The sequence below is a fragment of the Petromyzon marinus genome (genome assembly GCF_048934315.1).
Source record: "Petromyzon marinus isolate PM22_M1 ecotype Great Lakes invasive population chromosome 77 unlocalized genomic scaffold, UKy_Petmar_22M1.pri1.0 chr77_unloc.3, whole genome shotgun sequence".
NCBI classification, from domain to species: domain Eukaryota; kingdom Metazoa; phylum Chordata; class Hyperoartia; order Petromyzontiformes; family Petromyzontidae; genus Petromyzon; species Petromyzon marinus.
This window is the reverse complement of record NW_027422623.1, coordinates 321,941-348,948: the sequence shown is the minus strand read 5'-3', so window position 1 is coordinate 348,948 and position 27,008 is coordinate 321,941. Positions and strand designations below refer to the sequence as shown.

The window sequence follows — 27,008 nt, the reverse complement described above, 5'->3', positions numbered from 1 at the left end:
GTATATCAAAACACTCGTATATCAAAACACTCGTATATCAAAACACTCGTATATCAAAACACTCGTATATCAAAACACTCGTATATCAAAGCACTCGTAATATCAAAGCACTCGTATATCAAAACACTCGTATATCAAAGCACTCGCATATCAAAGCACTCGTAATATCAAAACACTCGTATATCAAAACACTCGTATATCAAAGCACTCGTAATATAAAAGCACTCGTATATCAAAACACTCGTATATCAAAGCACTCGCATATCAAAGCACTCGCATATCAAAGCACTTGTATATCAAAGCACTCGCATATCAAAACACTCGTATATCAAAGCACTCGCATATCAAAGCACTCGCATATCAAAGCACTTGTATATCAAAGCACTCGCATATCAAAGGACTCGCATATCAAAACACTCGTATATCAAAGCACTCGTATATCAAAGCACTCGGATATCAACGCACTCGCATATCAAAGCACTCGCATATCAAAGCACTCGCATATCAAAGGACTCGCATATCAAAGCACTCGCATATCAAAGCACTCGCATATCAAAGGACTTGTATACCAAAACACTCGCATATCAAAACACTCGTATATCAAAGCACTCGCATATCAAAGCACTCGTATATCAAAGCACTCGCATATCAAAGCACTCGCATATCAAAGCACTCGCATATCAAAGCACTCGCATATCAAAGGACTCGCATATCAAAACACTCATATATCAAAGCACTCGCATATCAAAGGACTCGCATATCAAAGGACTCGCATATCAAAGGACTCGCATATCAAAGCACTCGCATATCAAAGGACTCGCATATGAAAGGACTCGCATATCAAAGGACTTGTATACCAAAACACTCGCATATCAAAACACTCGTATATCAAAGCACTCGCATATCAAAGCACTCGTATATCAAAGCACTCGCATATCAAAGCATTCGCATATCAAAGCACTCGTATATCAAAGCACTCGTATATCAAAGCACTTGTATATGAAAGCACTTGTAATATCAAAACACTCGTATATCAAAACACTCGTATATCAAAGCACTCGTATATCAAAGCACTCGTAATATCAAACCACTCGTATATCAAGGCACTCATAATATCAAAACACTCGCATATCAAAACACTCGTATATCAAGGCACTCGTATATTAAGGCACTCGTAATATCAAAGCACTCGTATATCAAAACACTTGTAATATCAAAGCACTCGTATATCAAAGCATTCGTAATATCAAAGCACTCGTATATCAAAGCACTCGTATATCAAGACACTCGTAATATCAAAGCACTCGTACATCAAAACACTCGTATATCAAAACACTCGTATATATCAAAGCACTCGCATATCAAAGCACTCGCATATTAAAACACTCGTATATCAAAGCATTCGTAATATCAAAGCACTCGTATATCAAAACACTCGTATATCAAAGCACTCGTAATATCAAAACACTCGTAATATCAAAACACTCGTATATCAAAACACTCATATATCAAAACACTCGTATATCAAAGCATTCGTAATATCAAAGCACTCGTACATCAAAGCACTCGTACATCAAAACACTCGTATATCAAAGCACTCGTAATATCAAAGCACTCGCATATCAAAACACTCGCATATCAAAACACTCGTATATCAAAACACTCGTATATCAAAACACTCGTAATATCAAAGGACTCGCATATCAAAGGACTCGCATATCAAAACACTCGTATATCAAAGCACTCGTATATCAAAGCGCTCGTAACATCAAAGGACTCGCATATCAAAACACCCGCATATCAAAACACTCGTATATCAAAACACTCGTATATCAAAACACTCGTAATATCAAAGGACTCGCATATCAAAACACTCGTATATCAAAGCACTCGTAACATCAAAGGACTCGCATATCAAAACACTCGCATATCAAAACACTCGCATATCAAAACACTCGCATATCAAAACACTCGTATATCAAAGCACTCGTAACATCAAAGGACTCGCATATCAAAACACTCGTATATCAAAGCACTCGTATATCAAAGCACTCGTATATCAAAGCACTCGTAATATTAAAGCACTCGCATATCAAAACACTCGTATATCAAAGCACTCGTATATCAAAGCACTCGTAATATCAAAGCACTCGTATATCAAAACACTCGTATATCAAAACACTCGTATATCAAAACACTCGTATATCAAAACACTCGTATATCAAAACACTCGTATATCAAAACACTCGTATATCAAAGCACTCGTAATATCAAAGCACTCGTATATCAAAACACTCGTATATCAAAGCACTCGTAATATCAAAGCACTCGTAATATCAAAACACTCGTATATCAAAACACTCGTATATCAAAGCACTCGTAATATAAAAGCACTCGTATATCAAAACACTCGTATATCAAAGCACTCGTAATATCAAAGCACTCGTAATATCAAAGCACTCGTAATATCAAAGCACTCGTATATCAAAACACTCGTATATCAAAACACTCGTATATCAAAACACTCGTATATCAAAACACTCGTATTTCAAAACACTCGTATATCAAAGCACTCGTAATATCAAAGCACTCGTATATCAAAACACTCGTATATCAAAGCACTCGTAATATCAAAGCACTCGTAATATCAAAACACTCGTATATCAAAACACTCGTATATCAAAGCACTCGTAATATCAAAGCACTCGTATATCAAAACACTCGTATATCAAAGCACTCGTAATATCAAAGCACTCGTAATATCAAAGCACTCGTATATCAAAACACTCGTATATCAAAACACTCGTAATATCAAAGCACTCGTAATATCAAAGCACTCGTAATATCAAAGCACTCGTATATCAAAACACTCGTATATCAAAACACTCGTATATCAAAACACTCGTATATCAAAACACTCGTATATCAAAACACTCGTATATGAAAGCACTCGTAATATCAAAGCACTCGTATATCAAAACACTCGTATATCAAAGCACTCGTAATATCAAAGCACTCGTATATTAAAACACTCGTATATCAAAGCACTCGTAATATCAAAGCACTCGTATATCAAATCACTCGTATATCAAAGCACTCGTAATATCAAAACACTCGTATATCAAAGCACTCGTAATATCAAAGCACTCGTATATCAAATCACTCGTATATCAAAGCCCTCGCATATCAAAGCACTCGCATATCAAAGGACTCGCATATCAAAGGACTTGTATACCAAAACACTCGCATATCAAAGCACTCGTAATATCAAAGCACTCGTATATCAAATCACTCGTATATCAAAGCCCTCGTATATCAAAGCACTCGCATATCAAAGCACTCGCATATCAAAGCACTTGTATATCAAAGCACTCGCATATCAAAACACTCGTATATCAAAGCACTCGCATATCAAAGCACTCGCATATCAAAGCACTTGTATATCAAAGCACTCGCATATCAAAGGACTCGCATATCAAAACACTCGTATATCAAAGCACTCGTATATCAAAGCACTCGGATATCAACGCACTCGCATATCAAAGCACTCGCATATCAAAGCACTCGCATATCAAAGGACTTGTATACCAAAACACTCGCATATCAAAACACTCGTATATCAAAGCACTCGCATATCAAAGCACTCGTATATCAAAGCACTCGCATATCAAAGCACTCGCATATCAAAGCACTCGCATATCAAAGCACTCGCATATCAAAGCACTCGCATATCAAAGGACTCGCATATCAAAACACTCATATATCAAAGCACTCGCATATCAAAGGACTCGCATATCAAAGGACTCGCATATCAAAGGACTCGCATATCAAAGCACTCGCATATCAAAGCACTCGCATATCAAAGGACTCGCATATCAAAGGACTTGTATACCAAAACACTCGCATATCAAAACACTCGTATATCAAAGCACTCGCATATCAAAGCACTCGTATATCAAAGCACTCGCATATCAAAGCACTCGCATATCAAAGCACTCGCATATCAAAGCATTCGCATATCAAAGCACTCGTATATCAAAGCACTCGTATATCAAAGCACTTGTATATGAAAGCACTTGTAATATCAAAACACTCGTATATCAAAACACTCGTATATCAAAGCACTCGTATATCAAAGCACTCGTAATATCAAACCACTCGTATATCAAGGCACTCATAATATCAAAACACTCGCATATCAAAACACTCGTATATCAAGGCACTCGTATATTAAGGCACTCGTAATATCAAAGCACTCGTATATCAAAACACTTGTAATATCAAAGCACTCGTATATCAAAGCATTCGTAATATCAAAGCACTCGTATATCAAAGCACTCGTATATCAAGACACTCGTAATATCAAAGCACTCGTACATCAAAACACTCGTATATCAAAACACTCGTATATATCAAAGCACTCGCATATCAAAGCACTCGCATATTAAAACACTCGTATATCAAAGCACTCGTAATATCAAAGCACTCGTATATCAAAACACTCGTATATCAAAGCACTCGTAATATCAAAACACTCGTAATATCAAAACACTCGTATATCAAAACACTCATATATCAAAACACTCGTATATCAAAGCATTCGTAATATCAAAGCACTCGTACATCAAAGCACTCGTACATCAAAACACTCGTACATCAAAGCACTCGTAATATCAAAGCACTCGCATATCAAAACACTCGCATATCAAAACACTCGTATATCAAAACACTCGTATATCAAAACACTCGTAATATCAAAGGACTCGCATATCAAAGGACTCGCATATCAAAACACTCGTATATCAAAGCACTCGTATATCAAAGCGCTCGTAACATCAAAGGACTCGCATATCAAAACACTCGCATATCAAAACACTCGTATATCAAAACACTCGTATATCAAAACACTCGTAATATCAAAGGACTCGCATATCAAAACACTCGTATATCAAAGCACTCGTAACATCAAAGGACTCGCATATCAAAACACTCGCATATCAAAACACTCGCATATCAAAACACTCGCATATCAAAACACTCGTATATCAAAACACTCGTATATCAAAGCACTCGTAACATCAAAGGACTCGCATATCAAAACACTCGCATATCAAAACACTCGTATATCAAAGCACTCGTAATATCAAAGCACTCGTATATCAAAACACTCGTATATCAAAACACTCGTATATCAAAACACTCGTATATCAAAACACTCGTATATCAAAGCACTCGTAATATCAAAGCACTCGTATATCAAAACACTCGTATATCAAAGCACTCGTAATATCAAAGCACTCGTAATATCAAAACACTCGTATATCAAAACACTCGTATATCAAAGCACTCGTAATATCAAAGCACTCGTATATCAAAACACTCGTATATCAAAGCACTCGTAATATCAAAGCACTCGTAATATCAAAGCACTCGTAATATCAAAGCACTCGTATATCAAAGCACTCGTAATATCAAAGCACTCGTATATCAAAACACTCGTATATCAAAGCACTCGTAATATCAAAGCACTCGTAATATCAAAACACTCGTATATCAAAACACTCGTATATCAAAGCACTCGTAATATCAAAGCACTCGTATATCAAAGCACTCGTATATCAAAGCACTCGTAATATTAAAGCACTCGCATATCAAAGCACTCGTATATCAAAGCACTCGTAATATTAAAGCACTTGTAATATCAAATCACTCGTATATCAAAGCACTCGTATATCAAAGCACTCGTAATATCAAAGCACTCGTATATCAAAACACTCGTATATCAAAACACTCGTATATCAAAGCACTCGTAATATCAAAGCACTCGTATATCAAAGCACTCGTATATCAAAGCACTCGTAATATTAAAGCACTCGCATATCAAAACACTCGTATATCAAAGCACTCGTATATCAAAGCACTCGTAATATCAAAGCACTCGTATATCAAAACACTCGTATATCAAAACACTCGTATATCAAAGCACTCGTAATATCAAAGCACTCGTATATCAAAGCACTCGTATATCAAAGCACTCGTAATATTAAAGCACTTGTAATAACAAATCACTCGTATATCAAAGCACTCGTATATCAAAGCACTCGTAATATCAAAGCACTCGTATATCAAAACACTCGTATATCAAAACACTCGTATATCAAAGCACTCGTAATATCAAAGCACTCGTATATTAAAACACTCGTATATCAAAGCACTCGTAATATCAAAGCACTCGTATATCAAAGCACTCGTATATCAAAGCACTCGTAATATTAAAGCACTCGTATATCAAAGCACTCGTATATCAAAACACTCGCATATCAAAGCACTCGTATATCAAAGCACTCGTAATATTAAAGCACTTGTAATATCAAATCACTCGTATATCAAAGCACTCGTAATAACAAATCACTCGTATATCAAAGCACTCGTATATCAAAGCACTCGTAATATCAAAGCACTCGTATATCCCGAACACTCGTATATCAAAACACTCGTATATCAAAGCACTCGTAATATCAAAGCACTCGTATATCAAAGCACTCGTATATCAAAGCACTCGTAATATTAAAGCACTTGTAATAACAAATCACTCGTATATCAAAGCACTCGTATATCAAAGCACTCGTAATATCAAAGCACTCGTATATCAAAACACTCGTATATCAAAACACTCGTATATCAAAGCACTCGTAATATCAAAGCACTCGTATATTAAAACACTCGTATATCAAAGCACTCGTAATATCAAAGCACTCGTATATCAAATCACTCGTATATCAAAGCACTCGTAATATCAAAACACTCGTATATCAAAGCACTCGTAATATCAAAGCACTCGTATATCAAATCACTCGTATATCAAAGCCCTCGCATATCAAAGCACTCGCATATCAAAGGACTCGCATATCAAAGGACTTGTATACCAAAACACTCGCATATCAAAGCACTCGTAATATCAAAGCACTCGTATATCAAATCACTCGTATATCAAAGCCCTCGTATATCAAAGCACTCGCATATCAAAGCACTCGCATATCAAAGCACTTGTATATCAAAGCACTCGCATATCAAAACACTCGTATATCAAAGCACTCGCATATCAAAGCACTCGCATATCAAAGCACTTGTATATCAAAGCACTCGCATATCAAAGGACTCGCATATCAAAACACTCGTATATCAAAGCACTCGTATATCAAAGCACTCGGATATCAACGCACTCGCATATCAAAGCACTCGCATATCAAAGCACTCGCATATCAAAGGACTCGCATATCAAAGCACTCGCATATCAAAGCACTCGCATATCAAAGGACTTGTATACCAAAACACTCGCATATCAAAACACTCGTATATCAAAGCACTCGCATATCAAAGCACTCGTATATCAAAGCACTCGCATATCAAAGCACTCGCATATCAAAGCACTCGCATATCAAAGCACTCGCATATCAAAGGACTCGCATATCAAAACACTCATATATCAAAGCACTCGCATATCAAAGGACTCGCATATCAAAGGACTCGCATATCAAAGGACTCGCATATCAAAGCACTCGCATATCAAAGGACTCGCATATCAAAGGACTCGCATATCAAAGGACTTGTATACCAAAACACTCGCATATCAAAACACTCGTATATCAAAGCACTCGCATATCAAAGCACTCGTATATCAAAGCACTCGCATATCAAAGCATTCGCATATCAAAGCACTCGTATATCAAAGCACTCGTATATCAAAGCACTTGTATATGAAAGCACTTGTAATATCAAAACACTCGTATATCAAAACACTCGTATATCAAAGCACTCGTATATCAAAGCACTCGTAATATCAAACCACTCGTATATCAAGGCACTCATAATATCAAAACACTCGCATATCAAAACACTCGTATATCAAGGCACTCGTATATTAAGGCACTCGTAATATCAAAGCACTCGTATATCAAAACACTTGTAATATCAAAGCACTCGTATATCAAAGCATTCGTAATATCAAAGCACTCGTATATCAAAGCACTCGTATATCAAGACACTCGTAATATCAAAGCACTCGTACATCAAAACACTCGTATATCAAAACACTCGTATATATCAAAGCACTCGCATATCAAAGCACTCGCATATTAAAACACTCGTATATCAAAGCACTCGTAATATCAAAGCACTCGTATATCAAAACACTCGTATATCAAAGCACTCGTAATATCAAAACACTCGTAATATCAAAACACTCGTATATCAAAACACTCATATATCAAAACACTCGTATATCAAAGCATTCGTAATATCAAAGCACTCGTACATCAAAGCACTCGTACATCAAAACACTCGTATATCAAAGCACTCGTAATATCAAAGCACTCGCATATCAAAACACTCGCATATCAAAACACTCGTATATCAAAACACTCGTATATCAAAACACTCGTAATATCAAAGGACTCGCATATCAAAGGACTCGCATATCAAAACACTCGTATATCAAAGCACTCGTATATCAAAGCGCTCGTAACATCAAAGGACTCGCATATCAAAACACCCGCATATCAAAACACTCGTATATCAAAACACTCGTATATCAAAACACTCGTAATATCAAAGGACTCGCATATCAAAACACTCGTATATCAAAGCACTCGTAACATCAAAGGACTCGCATATCAAAACACTCGCATATCAAAACACTCGCATATCAAAACACTCGCATATCAAAACACTCGTATATCAAAGCACTCGTAACATCAAAGGACTCGCATATCAAAACACTCGTATATCAAAGCACTCGTATATCAAAGCACTCGTATATCAAAGCACTCGTAATATTAAAGCACTCGCATATCAAAACACTCGTATATCAAAGCACTCGTATATCAAAGCACTCGTAATATCAAAGCACTCGTATATCAAAACACTCGTATATCAAAACACTCGTATATCAAAACACTCGTATATCAAAACACTCGTATATCAAAACACTCGTATATCAAAACACTCGTATATCAAAGCACTCGTAATATCAAAGCACTCGTATATCAAAACACTCGTATATCAAAGCACTCGTAATATCAAATCACTCGTAATATCAAAACACTCGTATATCAAAACACTCGTATATCAAAGCACTCGTAATATAAAAGCACTCGTATATCAAAACACTCGTATATCAAAGCACTCGTAATATCAAAGCACTCGTAATATCAAAGCACTCGTAATATCAAAGCACTCGTATATCAAAACACTCGTATATCAAAACACTCGTATATCAAAACACTCGTATATCAAAACACTCGTATATCAAAACACTCGTATTTCAAAACACTCGTATATCAAAGCACTCGTAATATCAAAGCACTCGTATATCAAAACACTCGTATATCAAAGCACTCGTAATATCAAAGCACTCGTAATATCAAAACACTCGTATATCAAAACACTCGTATATCAAAGCACTCGTAATATCAAAGCACTCGTATATCAAAACACTCGTATATCAAAGCACTCGTAATATCAAAGCACTCGTAATATCAAAGCACTCGTATATCAAAACACTCGTATATCAAAGCACTCGTAATATCAAAGCACTCGTAATATCAAAGCACTCGTAATATCAAAGCACTCGTATATCAAAACACTCGTATATCAAAACACTCGTATATCAAAACACTCGTATATCAAAACACTCGTATATCAAAACACTCGTATATGAAAGCACTCGTAATATCAAAGCACTCGTATATCAAAACACTCGTATATCAAAGCACTCGTAATATCAAAGCACTCGTATATTAAAACACTCGTATATCAAAGCACTCGTAATATCAAAGCACTCGTATATCAAATCACTCGTATATCAAAGCACTCGTAATATCAAAACACTCGTATATCAAAGCACTCGTAATATCAAAGCACTCGTATATCAAATCACTCGTATATCAAAGCCCTCGCATATCAAAGCACTCGCATATCAAAGGACTCGCATATCAAAGGACTTGTATACCAAAACACTCGCATATCAAAGCACTCGTAATATCAAAGCACTCGTATATCAAATCACTCGTATATCAAAGCCCTCGTATATCAAAGCACTCGCATATCAAAGCACTCGCATATCAAAGCACTTGTATATCAAAGCACTCGCATATCAAAACACTCGTATATCAAAGCACTCGCATATCAAAGCACTCGCATATCAAAGCACTTGTATATCAAAGCACTCGCATATCAAAGGACTCGCATATCAAAACACTCGTATATCAAAGCACTCGCATATCAAAACACTCGTATATCAAAGCACTCGGATATCAACGCACTCGCATATCAAAGCACTCGCATATCAAAGCACTCGCATATCAAAGGACTCGCATATCAAAGCACTCGCATATCAAAGCACTCGCATATCAAAGGACTTGTATACCAAAACACTCGCATATCAAAACACTCGTATATCAAAGCACTCGCATATCAAAGCACTCGTATATCAAAGCACTCGCATATCAAAGCACTCGCATATCAAAGCACTCGCATATCAAAGCACTCGCATATCAAAGGACTCGCATATCAAAACACTCATATATCAAAGCACTCGCATATCAAAGGACTCGCATATCAAAGGACTCGCATATCAAAGGACTCGCATATCAAAGCACTCGCATATCAAAGCACTCGCATATCAAAGGACTCGCATATCAAAGGACTTGTATACCAAAACACTCGCATATCAAAACACTCGTATATCAAAGCACTCGCATATCAAAGCACTCGTATATCAAAGCACTCGCATATCAAAGCACTCGCATATCAAAGCACTCGCATATCAAAGCATTCGCATATCAAAGCACTCGTATATCAAAGCACTCGTATATCAAAGCACTTGTATATGAAAGCACTTGTAATATCAAAACACTCGTATATGAAAACACTCGTATATCAAAGCACTCGTATATCAAAGCACTCGTAATATCAAACCACTCGTATATCAAGGCACTCATAATATCAAAACACTCGCATATCAAAACACTCGTATATCAAGGCACTCGTATATTAAGGCACTCGTAATATCAAAGCACTCGTATATCAAAACACTTGTAATATCAAAGCACTCGTATATCAAAGCATTCGTAATATCAAAGCACTCGTATATCAAAGCACTCGTATATCAAGACACTCGTAATATCAAAGCACTCGTACATCAAAACACTCGTATATCAAAACACTCGTATATATCAAAGCACTCGCATATCAAAGCACTCGCATATTAAAACACTCGTATATCAAAGCACTCGTAATATCAAAGCACTCGTATATCAAAACACTCGTATATCAAAGCACTCGTAATATCAAAACACTCGTAATATCAAAACACTCGTATATCAAAACACTCATATATCAAAACACTCGTATATCAAAGCATTCGTAATATCAAAGCACTCGTACATCAAAGCACTCGTACATCAAAACACTCGTACATCAAAGCACTCGTAATATCAAAGCACTCGCATATCAAAACACTCGCATATCAAAACACTCGTATATCAAAACACTCGTATATCAAAACACTCGTAATATCAAAGGACTCGCATATCAAAGGACTCGCATATCAAAACACTCGTATATCAAAGCACTCGTATATCAAAGCGCTCGTAACATCAAAGGACTCGCATATCAAAACACTCGCATATCAAAACACTCGTATATCAAAACACTCGTATATCAAAACACTCGTAATATCAAAGGACTCGCATATCAAAACACTCGTATATCAAAGCACTCGTAACATCAAAGGACTCGCATATCAAAACACTCGCATATCAAAACACTCGCATATCAAAACACTCGCATATCAAAACACTCGTATATCAAAGCACTCGTAACATCAAAGGACTCGCATATCAAAACACTCGTATATCAAAGCACTCGTATATCAAAGCACTCGTATATCAAAGCACTCGTAATATTAAAGCACTCGCATATCAAAACACTCGTATATCAAAGCACTCGTATATCAAAGCACTCGTAATATCAAAGCACTCGTATATCAAAACACTCGTATATCAAAACACTCGTATATCAAAACACTCGTATATCAAAACACTCGTATATCAAAACACTCGTATATCAAAGCACTCGTAATATCAAAGCACTCGTATATCAAAACACTCGTATATCAAAGCACTCGTAATATCAAAGCACTCGTAATATCAAAACACTCGTATATCAAAACACTCGTATATCAAAGCACTCGTAATATCAAAGCACTCGTATATCAAAACACTCGTATATCAAAGCACTCGTAATATCAAAGCACTCGTAATATCAAAGCACTCGTAATATCAAAGCACTCGTATATCAAAACACTCGTATATCAAAACACTCGTATATCAAAACACTCGTATATCAAAACACTCGTATATCAAAACACTCGTATATCAAAGCACTCGTAATATCAAAGCACTCGTATATCAAAACACTCGTATATCAAAGCACTCGTAATATCAAAGCACTCGTAATATCAAAACACTCGTATATCAAAACACTCGTATATCAAAGCACTCGTAATATCAAAGCACTCGTATATCAAAACACTCGTATATCAAAGCACTCGTAATATCAAAGCACTCGTAATATCAAAGCACTCGTATATCAAAACACTCGTATATCAAAGCACTCGTAATATCAAAGCACTCGTAATATCAAAGCACTCGTAATATCAAAGCACTCGTATATCAAAACACTCGTATATCAAAACACTCGTATATAAAAACACTCGTATATCAAAACACTCGTATATCAAAACACTCGTATATGAAAGCACTCGTAATATCAAAGCACTCGTATATCAAAACACTCGTATATCAAAGCACTCGTAATATCAAAGCACTCGTAATATCAAAACACTCGTATATCAAAACACTCGTATATCAAAGCACTCGTAATATCAAAGCACTCGTATATCAAAACACTCGTATATCAAAGCACTCGTAATATCAAAGCACTCGTATATCAAAACACTCGTATATCAAAGCACTCGTAATATCAAAGCACTCGTAATATCAAAACACTCGTATATCAAAACACTCGTATATCAAAGCACTCGTAATATCAAAGCACTCGTATATCAAAGCACTCGTATATCAAAGCACTCGTAATATTAAAGCACTCGCATATCAAAGCACTCGTATATCAAAGCACTCGTAATATTAAAGCACTTGTAATATCAAATCACTCGTATATCAAAGCACTCGTATATCAAAGCACTCGTAATATCAAAGCACTCGTATATCAAAACACTCGTATATCAAAACACTCGTATATCAAAGCACTCGTAATATCAAAGCACTCGTATATCAAAGCACTCGTATATCAAAGCACTCGTAATATTAAAGCACTCGCATATCAAAACACTCGTATATCAAAGCACTCGTATATCAAAGCACTCGTAATATCAAAGCACTCGTATATCAAAACACTCGTATATCAAAACACTCGTATATCAAAGCACTCGTAATATCAAAGCACTCGTATATCAAAGCACTCGTATATCAAAGCACTCGTAATATTAAAGCACTTGTAATAACAAATCACTCGTATATCAAAGCACTCGTATATCAAAGCACTCGTAATATCAAAGCACTCGTATATCAAAACACTCGTATATCAAAACACTCGTATATCAAAGCACTCGTAATATCAAAGCACTCGTATATTAAAACACTCGTATATCAAAGCACTCGTAATATCAAATCACTCGTATATCAAAGCACTCGTATATCAAAGCACTCGTAATATCAAAGCACTCGTATATCAAATCACTCGTATATCAAAGCCCTCGCATATCAAAGCACTCGCATATCAAAGGACTCGCATATCAAAGGACTTGTATACCAAAACACTCGCATATCAAAGCACTCGTAATATCAAAGCACTCGTATATCAAATCACTCGTATATCAAAGCCCTCGTATATCAAAGCACTCGCATATCAAAGCACTCGCATATCAAAGCACTTGTATATCAAAGCACTCGCATATCAAAACACTCGTATATCAAAGCACTCGCATATCAAAGCACTCGCATATCAAAGCACTCGTATATCAAAACACTCGTATATCAAAGGACTCGCATATCAAAACACTCGTATATCAAAGCACTCGTATATCAAAGCACTCGGATATCAACGCACTCGCATATCAAAGCACTCGCATATCAAAGGACTCGCATATCAAAACACTCGTATATCAAAGGACTCGCATATCAAAACACTCGTATATCAAAGCACTCGTATATCAAAACACTCGTATATCAAAGGACTCGCATATCAAAACACTCGTATATCAAAGCACTCGTATATCAAAGCACTCGTATATCAAAGCACTCGCATATCAAAGGACTCGCATATCAAAACACTCGTATATCAAAGCACTCGTATATCAAAGCACTCGGATATCAACGCACTCGCATATCAAAGCACTCGCATATCAAAGCACTCGCATATCAAAGGACTCGCATATCAAAGCACTCGCATATCAAAGCACTCGCATATCAAAGGACTTGTATACCAAAACACTCGCATATCAAAACACTCGTATATCAAAGCACTCGCATATCAAAGCACTCGTATATCAAAGCACTCGCATATCAAAGCACTCGCATATCAAAGCACTCGCATATCAAAGCACTCGCATATCAAAGCACTCGCATATCAAAGGACTCGCATATCAAAACACTCATATATCAAAGCACTCGCATATCAAAGGACTCGCATATCAAAGGACTCGCATATCAAAGGACTCGCATATCAAAGCACTCGCATATCAAAGCACTCGCATATCAAAGGACTCGCATATCAAAGGACTCGTATACCAAAACACTCGCATATCAAAACACTCGTATATCAAAGCACTCGCATATCAAAGCACTCGTATATCAAAGCACTCGCATATCAAAGCACTCGCATATCAAAGCACTCGCATATCAAAGCATTCGCATATCAAAGCACTCGTATATCAAAGCACTCGTATATCAAAGCACTTGTATATGAAAGCACTTGTAATATCAAAACACTCGTATATCAAAACACTCGTATATCAAAGCACTCGTATATCAAAGCACTCGTAATATCAAACCACTCGTATATCAAGGCACTCATAATATCAAAACACTCGCATATCAAAACACTCGTATATCAAGGCACTCGTATATTAAGGCACTCGTAATATCAAAGCACTCGTATATCAAAACACTTGTAATATCAAAGCACTCGTATATCAAAGCATTCGTAATATCAAAGCACTCGTACATCAAAACACTCGTATATCAAGACACTCGTAATATCAAAGCACTCGTACATCAAAACACTCGTATATCAAAACACTCGTATATATCAAAGCACTCGCATATCAAAGCACTCGCATATTAAAACACTCGTATATCAAAGCACTCGTAATATCAAAGCACTCGTATATCAAAACACTCGTATATCAAAGCACTCGTAATATCAAAACACTCGTAATATCAAAACACTCGTATATCAAAACACTCATATATCAAAACACTCGTATATCAAAGCATTCGTAATATCAAAGCACTCGTACATCAAAGCACTCGTACATCAAAACACTCGTATATCAAAGCACTCGTAATATCAAAGCACTCGCATATCAAAACACTCGCATATCAAAACACTCGTATATCAAAACACTCGTAATATCAAAGGACTCGCATATCAAAGGACTCGCATATCAAAACACTCGTATATCAAAGCACTCGTATATCAAAGCGCTCGTAACATCAAAGGACTCGCATATCAAAACACTCGTATATCAAAACACTCGTATATCAAAACACTCGTAACATCAAAGGACTCGTATATCAAATCACTCGTATATCAAAGCCCTCGTATATCAAAGCACTCGCATATCAAAGCACTCGCATATCAAAGCACTTGTATATCAAAGCACTCGCATATCAAAACACTCGTATATCAAAGCACTCGCATATCAAAGCACTCGCATATCAAAGCACTTGTATATCAAAGCACTCGCATATCAAAGGACTCGCATATCAAAACACTCGTATATCAAAGCACTCGTATATCAAAGCACTCGGATATCAACGCACTCGCATATCAAAGCACTCGCATATCAAAGGACTCGCATATCAAAGCACTCGCATATCAAAGCACTCGCATATCAAAGGACTTGTATACCAAAACACTCGCATATCAAAACACTCGTATATCAAAGCACTCGCATATCAAAGCACTCGCATATCAAAGCACTCGCATATCAAAGCACTCGCATATCAAAGCACTCGCATATCAAAGGACTCGCATATCAAAGGACTCGCATATCAAAGGACTCGCATATCAAAGCACTCGCATATCAAAGCACTCGCATATCAAAGGACTCGCATATCAAAGGACTTGTATACCAAAACACTCGCATATCAAAACACTCGTATATCAAAGCACTCGCATATCAAAGCACTCGTATATCAAAGCACTCGCATATCAAAGCACTCGCATATCAAAGCACTCGCATATCAAAGCATTCGCATATCAAAGCACTCGTATATCAAAGCACTCGTATATCAAAGCACTTGTATATGAAAGCACTTGTAATATCAAAACACTTCTATATCAAAACACTCGTATATCAAAGCACTCGTAATATCAAACCACTCGTATATCAAGGCACTCATAATATCAAAACACTCGCATATCAAAACACTCGTATATCAAGGCACTCGTATATTAAGGCACTCGTAATATCAAAGCACTCGTATATCAAAACACTTGTAATATCAAAGCACTCGTATATCAAAGCATTCGTAATATCAAAGCACTCGTATATCAAAGCACTCGTATATCAAGACACTCGTAATATCAAAGCACTCGTACATCAAAACACTCGTATATCAAAACACTCGTATATATCAAAGCACTCGCATATCAAAGCACTCGCATATTAAAACACTCGTATATCAAAGCACTCGTAATATCAAAGCACTCGTATATCAAAACACTCGTATATCAAAGCACTCGTAATATCAAAACACTCGTAATATCAAAACACTCGTATATCAAAACACTCATATATCAAAACACTCGTATATCAAAGCATTCGTAATATCAAAGCACTCGTACATCAAAGCACTCGTACATCAAAACACTCGTATATCAAACCACTCGTAATATCAAAGCACTCGCATATCAAAACACTCGCATATCAAAACACTCGTATATTAAAACACTCGTATATCAAAACACTCGTAATATCAAAGGACTCGCATATCAAAGGACTCGCATATCAAAACACTCGTATATCAAAGCACTCGTATATCAAAGCGCTCGTAACATCAAAGGACTCGCATATCAAAACACTCGCATATCAAAACACTCGTATATCAAAACACTCGTATATCAAAACACTCGTAATATCAAAGGACTCGCATATCAAAACACTCGTATATCAAAGCACTCGTAACATCAAAGGACTCGCATATCAAAACACTCGCATATCAAAACACTCGCATATCAAAACACTCGCATATCAAAACACTCGTATATCAAAGCACTCGTAACATCAAAGGACTCGCATATCAAAACACTCGTATATCAAAGCAATCGTATATCAAAGCACTCGTAACATCAAAGGACTCGCATATCAAAACACTCGCATATCAAAGCACTCGTATATCAAAGCACTCGTATATCAAAACACTCGTAATATCAAAGCACTCGTATATCAAAACACTCGTATATCAAAGCACTCGTAATATCAAAACACTCGTAATATCAACAACACTATAGTACTATAGTAAACAGTATACACGTGGTCACAACACTATAGTACTATAGTAAACAGTACACACGTGGTCACAACACTATAGTACTACAGTAAACAGTATACACGTGTTCACAACACTATAGTACTGTAGTAAACAGTACACACGTGGTCACAACACTATAGTACTGTAGTAAACAGTATACACGTGGTCACAACACTATAGTACTATAGTAAACAGTATACACGTGGTCACAACACTATAGTACTATAGTAAACAGTATACACGTGGTCACAACACTATAGTACTATAGTAAACAGTATACACGTGGTCACAACACTATAGTACTGTAGTAAACAGTATACACGTGGTCACAACACTATAGTACTATAGTAAACAGTATACACGTGGTCACAACACTATAGTACTATAGTAAACAGTATACACGTGGTCACAACACTATAGTACTGTAGTAAACAGTATATACGTGGTCACAACACTATAGTACTATAGTAAACAGTATATACGTGGTCACAACACTATAGTACTGTAGTAAACAGTATACACGTGGTCACAACACTATAGTACTATAGTAAACAGTATACACGTGGTCACAACACTATAGTACTGTAGTAAACAGTATACACGTGGTCACAACACTATAGTACTATAGTAAACAGTATACACGTGGTCACAACACTATAGTACTATAGTAAACAGTACACACGTGGTCACAACACTATAGTACTGTAGTATACAGTACACACATGGTCACAACACTATAGTACTATAGTAAACAGTATACACGTGGTCACAACACTATAGTACTATAGTAAACAGTATACACGTGGTCACAACACTATAGTACTATAGTAAACAGTATACACGTGGTCACAACACTATAGTACTGTAGTAAACAGTATACACGTGGTCACAACACTATAGTACTATAGTAAACAGTATACACGTGGTAACAACACTATAGTACTATAGTAAACAGTATACACGTGGTTACAACACTATAGTACTGTAGTAAACAGTATACACGTAGTCACAACACTATAGTACTGTAGTAAACAGTATACACGTAGTCACAACACTATAGTACTATAGTAAATAGTATACACGTGGTTACAACACTATAGTACTATAGTAAACAGTATACACGTAGTCACAACACTATAGTACTGTAGTAAACAGTATATACGTGGTCACAACACTATAGTACTATAGTAAACAGTATATACGTGGTCACAACACTATAGTACTGTAGTAAACAGTATACACGTGGTCACAACACTATAGTACTATAGTAAACAGTATACACGTGGTCACAACACTATAGTACTATAGTAAACAGTACACACGTGGTCACAACACTATAGTACTATAGTAAACAGTATACACGTGGTCACAACACTATAGTACTATAGTAAACAGTATACACGTGGTCACAACACTATAGTACTATAGTAAACAGTATACACATGGTCACAACACTATAGTACTATAGTAAACAGTACACACGTGGTCACAACACTATAGTACTATAGTAAACAGTATACACGTGGTCACAACACTATAGTACTATAGTGAACAGTATACACGTAGTCACAACACTATAGTACTATAGTAAACAGTACACACGTGGTCACAACACTATAGTACTATAGTAAACAGTACACACGTGGTCACAACACTATAGTACTGTAGTAAACAGTATACACGTGGTCACAACACTATAGTACTATAGTAAACAGTATACACGTGGTCACAACACTATAGTACTGTAGTAAACAGTATACACGTGGTCACAACACTATAGTACTATAGTAAACAGTATACACGTGGTCACAACACTATAGTACTATAGTAAACAGTATACACGTGGTCACAACACTATAGTACTATAGTAAACAGTACACACGTGGTCACAACACTATAGTACTGTGGTAAACAGCAAACGCTCGCACGGATGTTCACTATTACGACTGAGACCGAGCTTGGGAGATGACGATTACCCACAATCCCGCAGCGAGAGAGAGGAACCATTGGCTCGGCTGTGATCACGTGACACCCGGCAGACAAAGGGTACATACTGTACCAAGCTACTCGCAATCCAAGGTTTTTGCCGTGCTACCGACGTGGTGACTCAACAGGATAGATAACCTGCAGTCACGGCAAAGCTTCAAATGGAGATTGAATCTTCGTTGATAGCTAGTGAGTGAGTGTACTAGTGGGTGTACTAGTGAGTGTGTTAATGAGTGAGTGTACTAGTGAGTGTGTTAATGAGTGAGTGTACTAGTGAGTGTACTAGTGAGTGTACTAGTGAGTGTACTAGTGAGTGAGTGTACTAGTCAGTGTACTAGTGAGTGTGCTAGTGAGTGTACTAGTGAGTGTACTAGTGAGTGTGTTAATGTGTGAGTGTACTAGTGAGTGCACTAGTGAGTGCACTAGTGAGTGTACTAGTGAGTGTACTAGTGAGTGAGTGTACTAGTGAGTGAGTGTACTAGTGAGTGTACTAGTGAGTGTACTAGTAAGTGAGTGTACTAGTGAGTGTACTAGTGAGTGAGTGTACTAGTGAGTGTACTAGTGAGTGTACTAGTGAGTGTGCTAGTGAGTGTACTAGTGAGTGTGTTAATGAGTGAGTGTACTAGTGAGTGAGTGTACTAGTGAGTGAGTGTACGAGTGAGTGAGTGTACTAGTGAGTGAGTGCACTAGTGAGTGTACTAGTGAGTGTACTAGTGAGTGAGTGTACTAGTGAGTGAGTGTACTAGTGAGTGTACTAGTGAGTGTACTAGTAAGTGAGTGTACTAGTGAGTGTACTAGTGAGTGAGTGTACTAGTGAGTGTACTAGTGAGTGTACTAGTGAGTGTGCTAGTGAGTGTACTAGTGAGTGTGTTAATGAGTGAGTGTACTAGTGAGTGAGTGTACTAGTGAGTGAGTGTACGAGTGAGTGAGTGTACTAGTGAGTGAGTGCACTAGTGAGTGTACTAGTGAGTGTACTAGTGAGTGAGTGTACTAGTGAGTGTGCTAGTGAGTGTGCTAGTGAGTGTACTAGTGGGTGTACTAGTGAGTGAGTGTGCTAGTGAGTGTACAAGTGAGTGTACTAGTGGGTGTACTAGTGAGTGTACTAGTGAGTGTACTAGTGAGTGTACTAGTGAGTGTGCTAGTGAGTGTACTAGTGAGTGTACTAGTGAGTGAGTGTACTAGTGAGTGTACAAGTGAGTGTACTAGTGAGTGCACTAGTGAGTGTACTAGTGGGTGTACTAGTGAGTGTGTTAATGAGTGAGTGTACTAGTGAGTGTACTAGTGAGTGTACTAGTGAGTGTGTTAATGAGTGAGTGTGTTAATGAGTGAGTGTACTAGTGAGTGTACTAGTGAGTGTACTAGTGAGTGTGTTAATGAGTGAGTGTGTTAATGAGTGAGTGTACTAGTGAGTGTACTAGTGAGTGTACTAGTGAGTGTGCTAGTGAGTGTACTAGTGAGTGTACTAGTGAGTGTGTTAATGAGTGAGTGTGTTAATGAGTGAGTGTACTAGTGAGTGTACTAGTGAGTGTACTAGTGAGTGTGTTAATGAGTGAGTGTGTTAATGAGTGAGTGTACTAGTGAGTGTACTAGTGAGTGTACTAGTGAGTGAGTGTACTAGTGAGTGTACTAGTGAGTGAGTGTACTAGTGAGTGAGTGTACTAGTGAGTGAGTGCACTAGTGAGTGTACTAGTGAGTGAGTGTACTAGTGAGTGTGCTAGTGAGTGTACTAGTGAGTGAGTGTACTAGTGAGTGTACTAGTGAGTGTACTAGTGAGTGAGTGCACTAGTGAGTGTACTAGTGAGTGAGTGTACTAGTGAGTGAGTGTACTAGTGAGTGAGTGTACTAGTGAGTGTACTAGTGAGTGTACTAGTGAGTGTACTAGTGAGTGAGTGTACTAGTGAGTGTACTAGTGAGTGTACTAGTGAGTGTACTAGTGAGTGAGTGTACTAGTGAGTGTACTAGTGAGTGAGTGTACGAGTGAGTGAGTGTACTAGTGAGTGTACTAGTGAGTGTACTAGTGAGTGTACTAGTGAGTGAGTGTACTAGTGAGTGTACTAGTGAGTGAGTGTACGAGTGAGTGAGTGTACTAGTGAGTGAGTGCACTAGTGAGTGTACTAGTGAGTGTACTAGTGAGTGAGTGTACTAGTGAGTGTGCTAGTGAGTGTGCTAGTGAGTGTACTAGTGGGTGTACTAGTGAGTGAGTGTGCTAGTGAGTGTACAAGTGAGTGTACTAGTGGGTGTACTAGTGAGTGTACTAGTGAGTGTACTAGTGAGTGTACTAGTGAGTGTACTAGTGAGTGTACTAGTGAGTGAGTGTACTAGTGAGTGTACAAGTGAGTGTACTAGTGAGTGCACTAGTGAGTGTACTAGTGGGTGTACTAGTGAGTGTGTTAATGAGTGAGTGTACTAGTGAGTGTACTAGTGAGTGTACTAGTGAGTGTGTTAATGAGTGAGTGTGTTAATGAGTGAGTGTACTAGTGAGTGTACTAGTGAGTGTACTAGTGAGTGTGTTAATGAGTGAGTGTGTTAATGAGTGAGTGTACTAGTGAGTGTACTAGTGAGTGTACTAGTGAGTGTGCTAGTGAGTGTACTAGTGAGTGTACTAGTGAGTGTGTTAATGAGTGAGTGTGTTAATGAGTGAGTGTACTAGTGAGTGTACTAGTGAGTGTACTAGTGAGTGTGTTAATGAGTGAGTGTGTTAATGAGTGAGTGTACTAGTGAGTGTACTAGTGAGTGTACTAGTGAGTGAGTGTACTAGTGAGTGTACTAGTGAGTGAGTGTACTAGTGAGTGAGTGTACTAGTGAGTGAGTGCACTAGTGAGTGTACTAGTGAGTGAGTGTACTAGTGAGTGCACTAGTGAGTGTACTAGTGGGTGTGTTAATGAGTGAGTGTACTAGTGAGTGTACTAGTGAGTGAGTGCACTAGTGAGTGTACTAGTGAGTGAGTGTACTAGTGAGTGTACTAGTGAGTGAGTGTGCTAGTGAGTGAGTGTGCTAGTGAGTGAGTGTACTAGTGAGTGAGTGTGCTAGTGAGTGTACTAGTGAGTGAGTGTACTAGTGAGTGTACTAGTGAGTGTACTAGTGAGTGTACTAGTGAGTGAGTGTGCTAGTGAGTGTACTAGTGAGTGTACTAGTGAGTGTACTAGTGAGTGTACTAGTGAGTGTACTAGTGAGTGTGTTAATGAGTGAGTGTACTAGTGAGTGTACTAGTGAGTGTACTAGTGAGTGAGTGTACTAGTGAGTGTACTAGTGAGTGAGTGTACTAGTGAGTGTACTAGTGAGTGAGTGTGCTAGTGAGTGTACTAGTGAGTGTACTAGTGAGTGTACTAGTGAGTGTACTAGTGAGTGTACTAGTGAGTGTGTTAATGAGTGAGTGTACTAGTGAGTGTACTAGTGAGTGTACTAGTGAGTGAGTGTACTAGTGAGTGTACTAGTGAGTGAGTGTACTAGTGAGTGTGCTAGTGAGTGAGTGTACTAGTGAGTGAGTGTGCTAGTAGTCAGGTGGCCGTCTCACCTTACGTGTCTTGGTCTGCATCTTGACGGCCTTCTTAGTCTGCTCCTTGGCCTGGCCCACGTAGTCCACAGAGTTCTCCACATTGTGCTCAATGTTGTTCACCATCTCACCCTGCAGCACACACACACACGCACACACACACGCACACACACACACACACTCAAACACGCACACACACACACGCACACACACACACACACTCAAACACACACACACGCACACACACACACTCAAACACACGCACACACACACACTCAAACACACGCACACACACACACAGACGCGCACACACACACACACTCAAACACACGCACACACACACACACTCAAAGACATGCACACACACACACAGACGCGCACACACACACACTCAAACACACGCACACACACACTCAAACACACGCACACACACACACACTCAAAGACATGCACACACACACACAGACGCGCACACACACACACTCAAACACACGCACACACACACTCAAACACACACACACACACACACTCAAACACACGCACACACACACTCAAACACACACACACACACACTCAAACACACGCACACACACACTCAAACACACACACACACACACACTCAAACACACGCACACACACACTCAAACACACACGCACACACACACTCAAACACACACACACACGCACACACAGACGCGCACACACACACACACAGACGCGCACACACACACACACTCAAACACACGCACACACACACACACTCAAACACACACACACACACACACAGACGCGCACACACACACACACACACTCAAACACACGCACACACACACACACTCAAACACACGCACACACGCACACACACACACACACACAGACGCGCACACACACACACACTCAAACACACGCACACACACACAGACGCGCACACACACACACACTCAAACACACGCACACACACACGCACACACACACACAGACGCGCACACACACACACACTCAAACACACGCACACACGCACACACACACACACAGACGCACACACACACACAGACGCGCACACACACACACACTCAAACACACGCACACACACACACACACTCAAACACACGCACACACACACACACTCAAACACACGCACACACACACACACTCAAACACACGCACACACACACACACGCACACACACACACTCAAACACACACACACACACGCACACACACACACACTCAAACACACGCACACACACACGCACACACACACACACACGCACACACACACACACTCAAACACACGCACACACACACGCACACACACACACACTCAAAGACATGCACACACACACACAGACGCGCACACACACACACACTCAAACACACGCACACACACACACACTCAAACACACGCACACACACACACACTCAAACACACGCACACACACACACACTCAAACACACGCACACACACACACACACAAACACACGCACACACTCAAACACACGCACACACACACGCACACACACACACACTCAAAGACATGCACACACACACACAGACGCGCACACACACACACACTCAAACACACGCACACACACACTCAAACACACACACACACACACACTCAAACACACGCACACGCACACACACACACTCAAACACACGCACACACACACACACAAACACACGCACACACACACGCACACACACACACTCAAAGACATGCACACACACACACAGACGCGCACACACACACACACTCAAACACACGCACACACACAGACGCGCACACACACACTCAAACACACACACTCAAACACACACACACACACACGCGCACACACACACACACACACACGCGCACACACACACACACAGACACACACATACACACACACAACAACAACCGCCATTCGCCACTAAGTGGCGGTGACGTCACCACGACGCTTGTGCCAGGCTATGTGCACCCTGAGGCCACGTGAAGTGTTGAACGCCTGCTGGCAGGAGGTCACGGGGCAGACCCAAGTGCCACGGGTCGACTGACTGAGATGACTGGCTGATGCACCACCTGTGCCCCCTACTGTGCCAACCTGCTGTGCTTTAGCCACCCGGCACTCCGCTCGTTGTTCTGAGCGTCGCTCCTCCGCCCTCCGTTGTTGTTGGAGGGCGACTGCCTCCAACTGCCCAGTAGCATCCTTCACGAGCCTCCTCCACAGAGGCCGATCTTGACACCGCTGGTACCGGTCATCGGCAAGTCCACTCAGCTCCACGTCCTCCCGTACCACAACACTCCATCTCTTCTCTAGCCCGTGCCGCGCCCGCTTAGCCCCCTTAATCCGGCCGAACAAAAGCTGTTTCGGCATGCAGTGGCTGGGCATGCGGGCTACATGACCCAGCCATCGCAGCCTTCCCCGCCGGAGGAGCTCACCGATGGGACCTTGCCCAGATCTTTCAAGGATTTGTGAGCTCCTCACACAATCCAGTGTGGTTAAACCCAGGATGGATCGTAGGCAGGCCAGCCTAAATGTTTCTAACCGGCGAAGATGTTCCATTAGGGGGGTCCACGTTTCGCAAGCATAGAGAAGGGAGGGAATGACCGTGGCCGAGAAGACCTGAAGCTTAGTGCGGAGCGACAAACCAGGTAGCTTCCACACAGCGTTACGCAGCCGATGAAAAGATATTGCCGCTCGACTGATTCGGAGTGAGACCTCTGCTGTTAAACTGGAGCCGGTCATAAGCACACTGCCCAGGTATGGGAAACTCTCCACTCTCTCCACAACTGCCCCATCACCGATTGGGAGTTGTGGTGGTGGAGTGTCCGATGGTACAAAATACCCAGGCAGGTGCTTAGTTTTGGTGGGGCTGATGGTAAGGCCCCATCTCTTAGTGGCACGCTCCAGTCTCAGCAGCAGCGTCTCCAACTCCTCCTCGGAATGAGCAGCTATTACCAAATCATCAGCATACATAACGTAGTTGAGCAATAGGGAGCCATCAATTGACCGCACCCGGGCATCGATCAGCCTCCCATTATATCTGTACCATATGGAGATTCCCCCGGTACAGCTATTGAAGGCTTCACGAACTACGTGGTCAAAATAGATGTTAAATAATGTGGGAGCCAGAGGACATCCCTGTCGCACCCCAAGGTGTACAGGGAATGGCTCTGACTGCCGGCCACGTAGTTTTACCCGGGCCCGCTCGCCATCATGAAGGTCCTTAATGATCCTGAGCAGAGGGTCAGGTACTCCAAAAGCACGAAGAACGACCCAGAGCCCAGGCCTACTGATGGTATCATAGGCCTTGACCAGGTCAATAAAGCAGAGATGTAGGTCTTGTTGGAATTCCCTACACCACTGCTGTAGCAGACGGACAGAAAATATGGCATCTGTGCAGGACCGCCCTTTCCTGAAACCGCATTGGGGCTCCGCAAGCCTCTCCTCAGCGTTCCTGGCAAAGCGATGTTGAATAATCCTTGCCAGGACCTTTCCCGGCACGCACACACACGCACACACGCACAAACACACTCAAACACACGCACACACACGCACTAAGACACACGCACACACACACTCAAACACACGCACGCACACGCACACACGCACAAACACACTCAAACACACGCACGCACACGCACACACACACGTGCACACGCACACACACACGCGCACACACACGCACACACACACACACAC

The 27,008-nt window shown here is 39.7% G+C and overlaps 1 protein-coding gene across 2 annotated transcripts in view; it reads right to left on the bottom strand.

The window, feature by feature from the left end:
- The window catches only part of LOC116937357 (syntaxin-1A-like), a 138,481-nt gene that overhangs the window by 83,567 nt on the left and 27,906 nt on the right, over nt 1-27,008 (bottom strand). For both annotated transcript variants that reach the window (XM_076058614.1, XM_076058613.1), the window contains one exon: nt 23,341-23,451. In XM_076058614.1, coding sequence (XP_075914729.1) covers nt 23,341-23,451 — 111 coding nt within the window. The remainder of the gene's footprint in view (nt 1-23,340; nt 23,452-27,008) is intronic.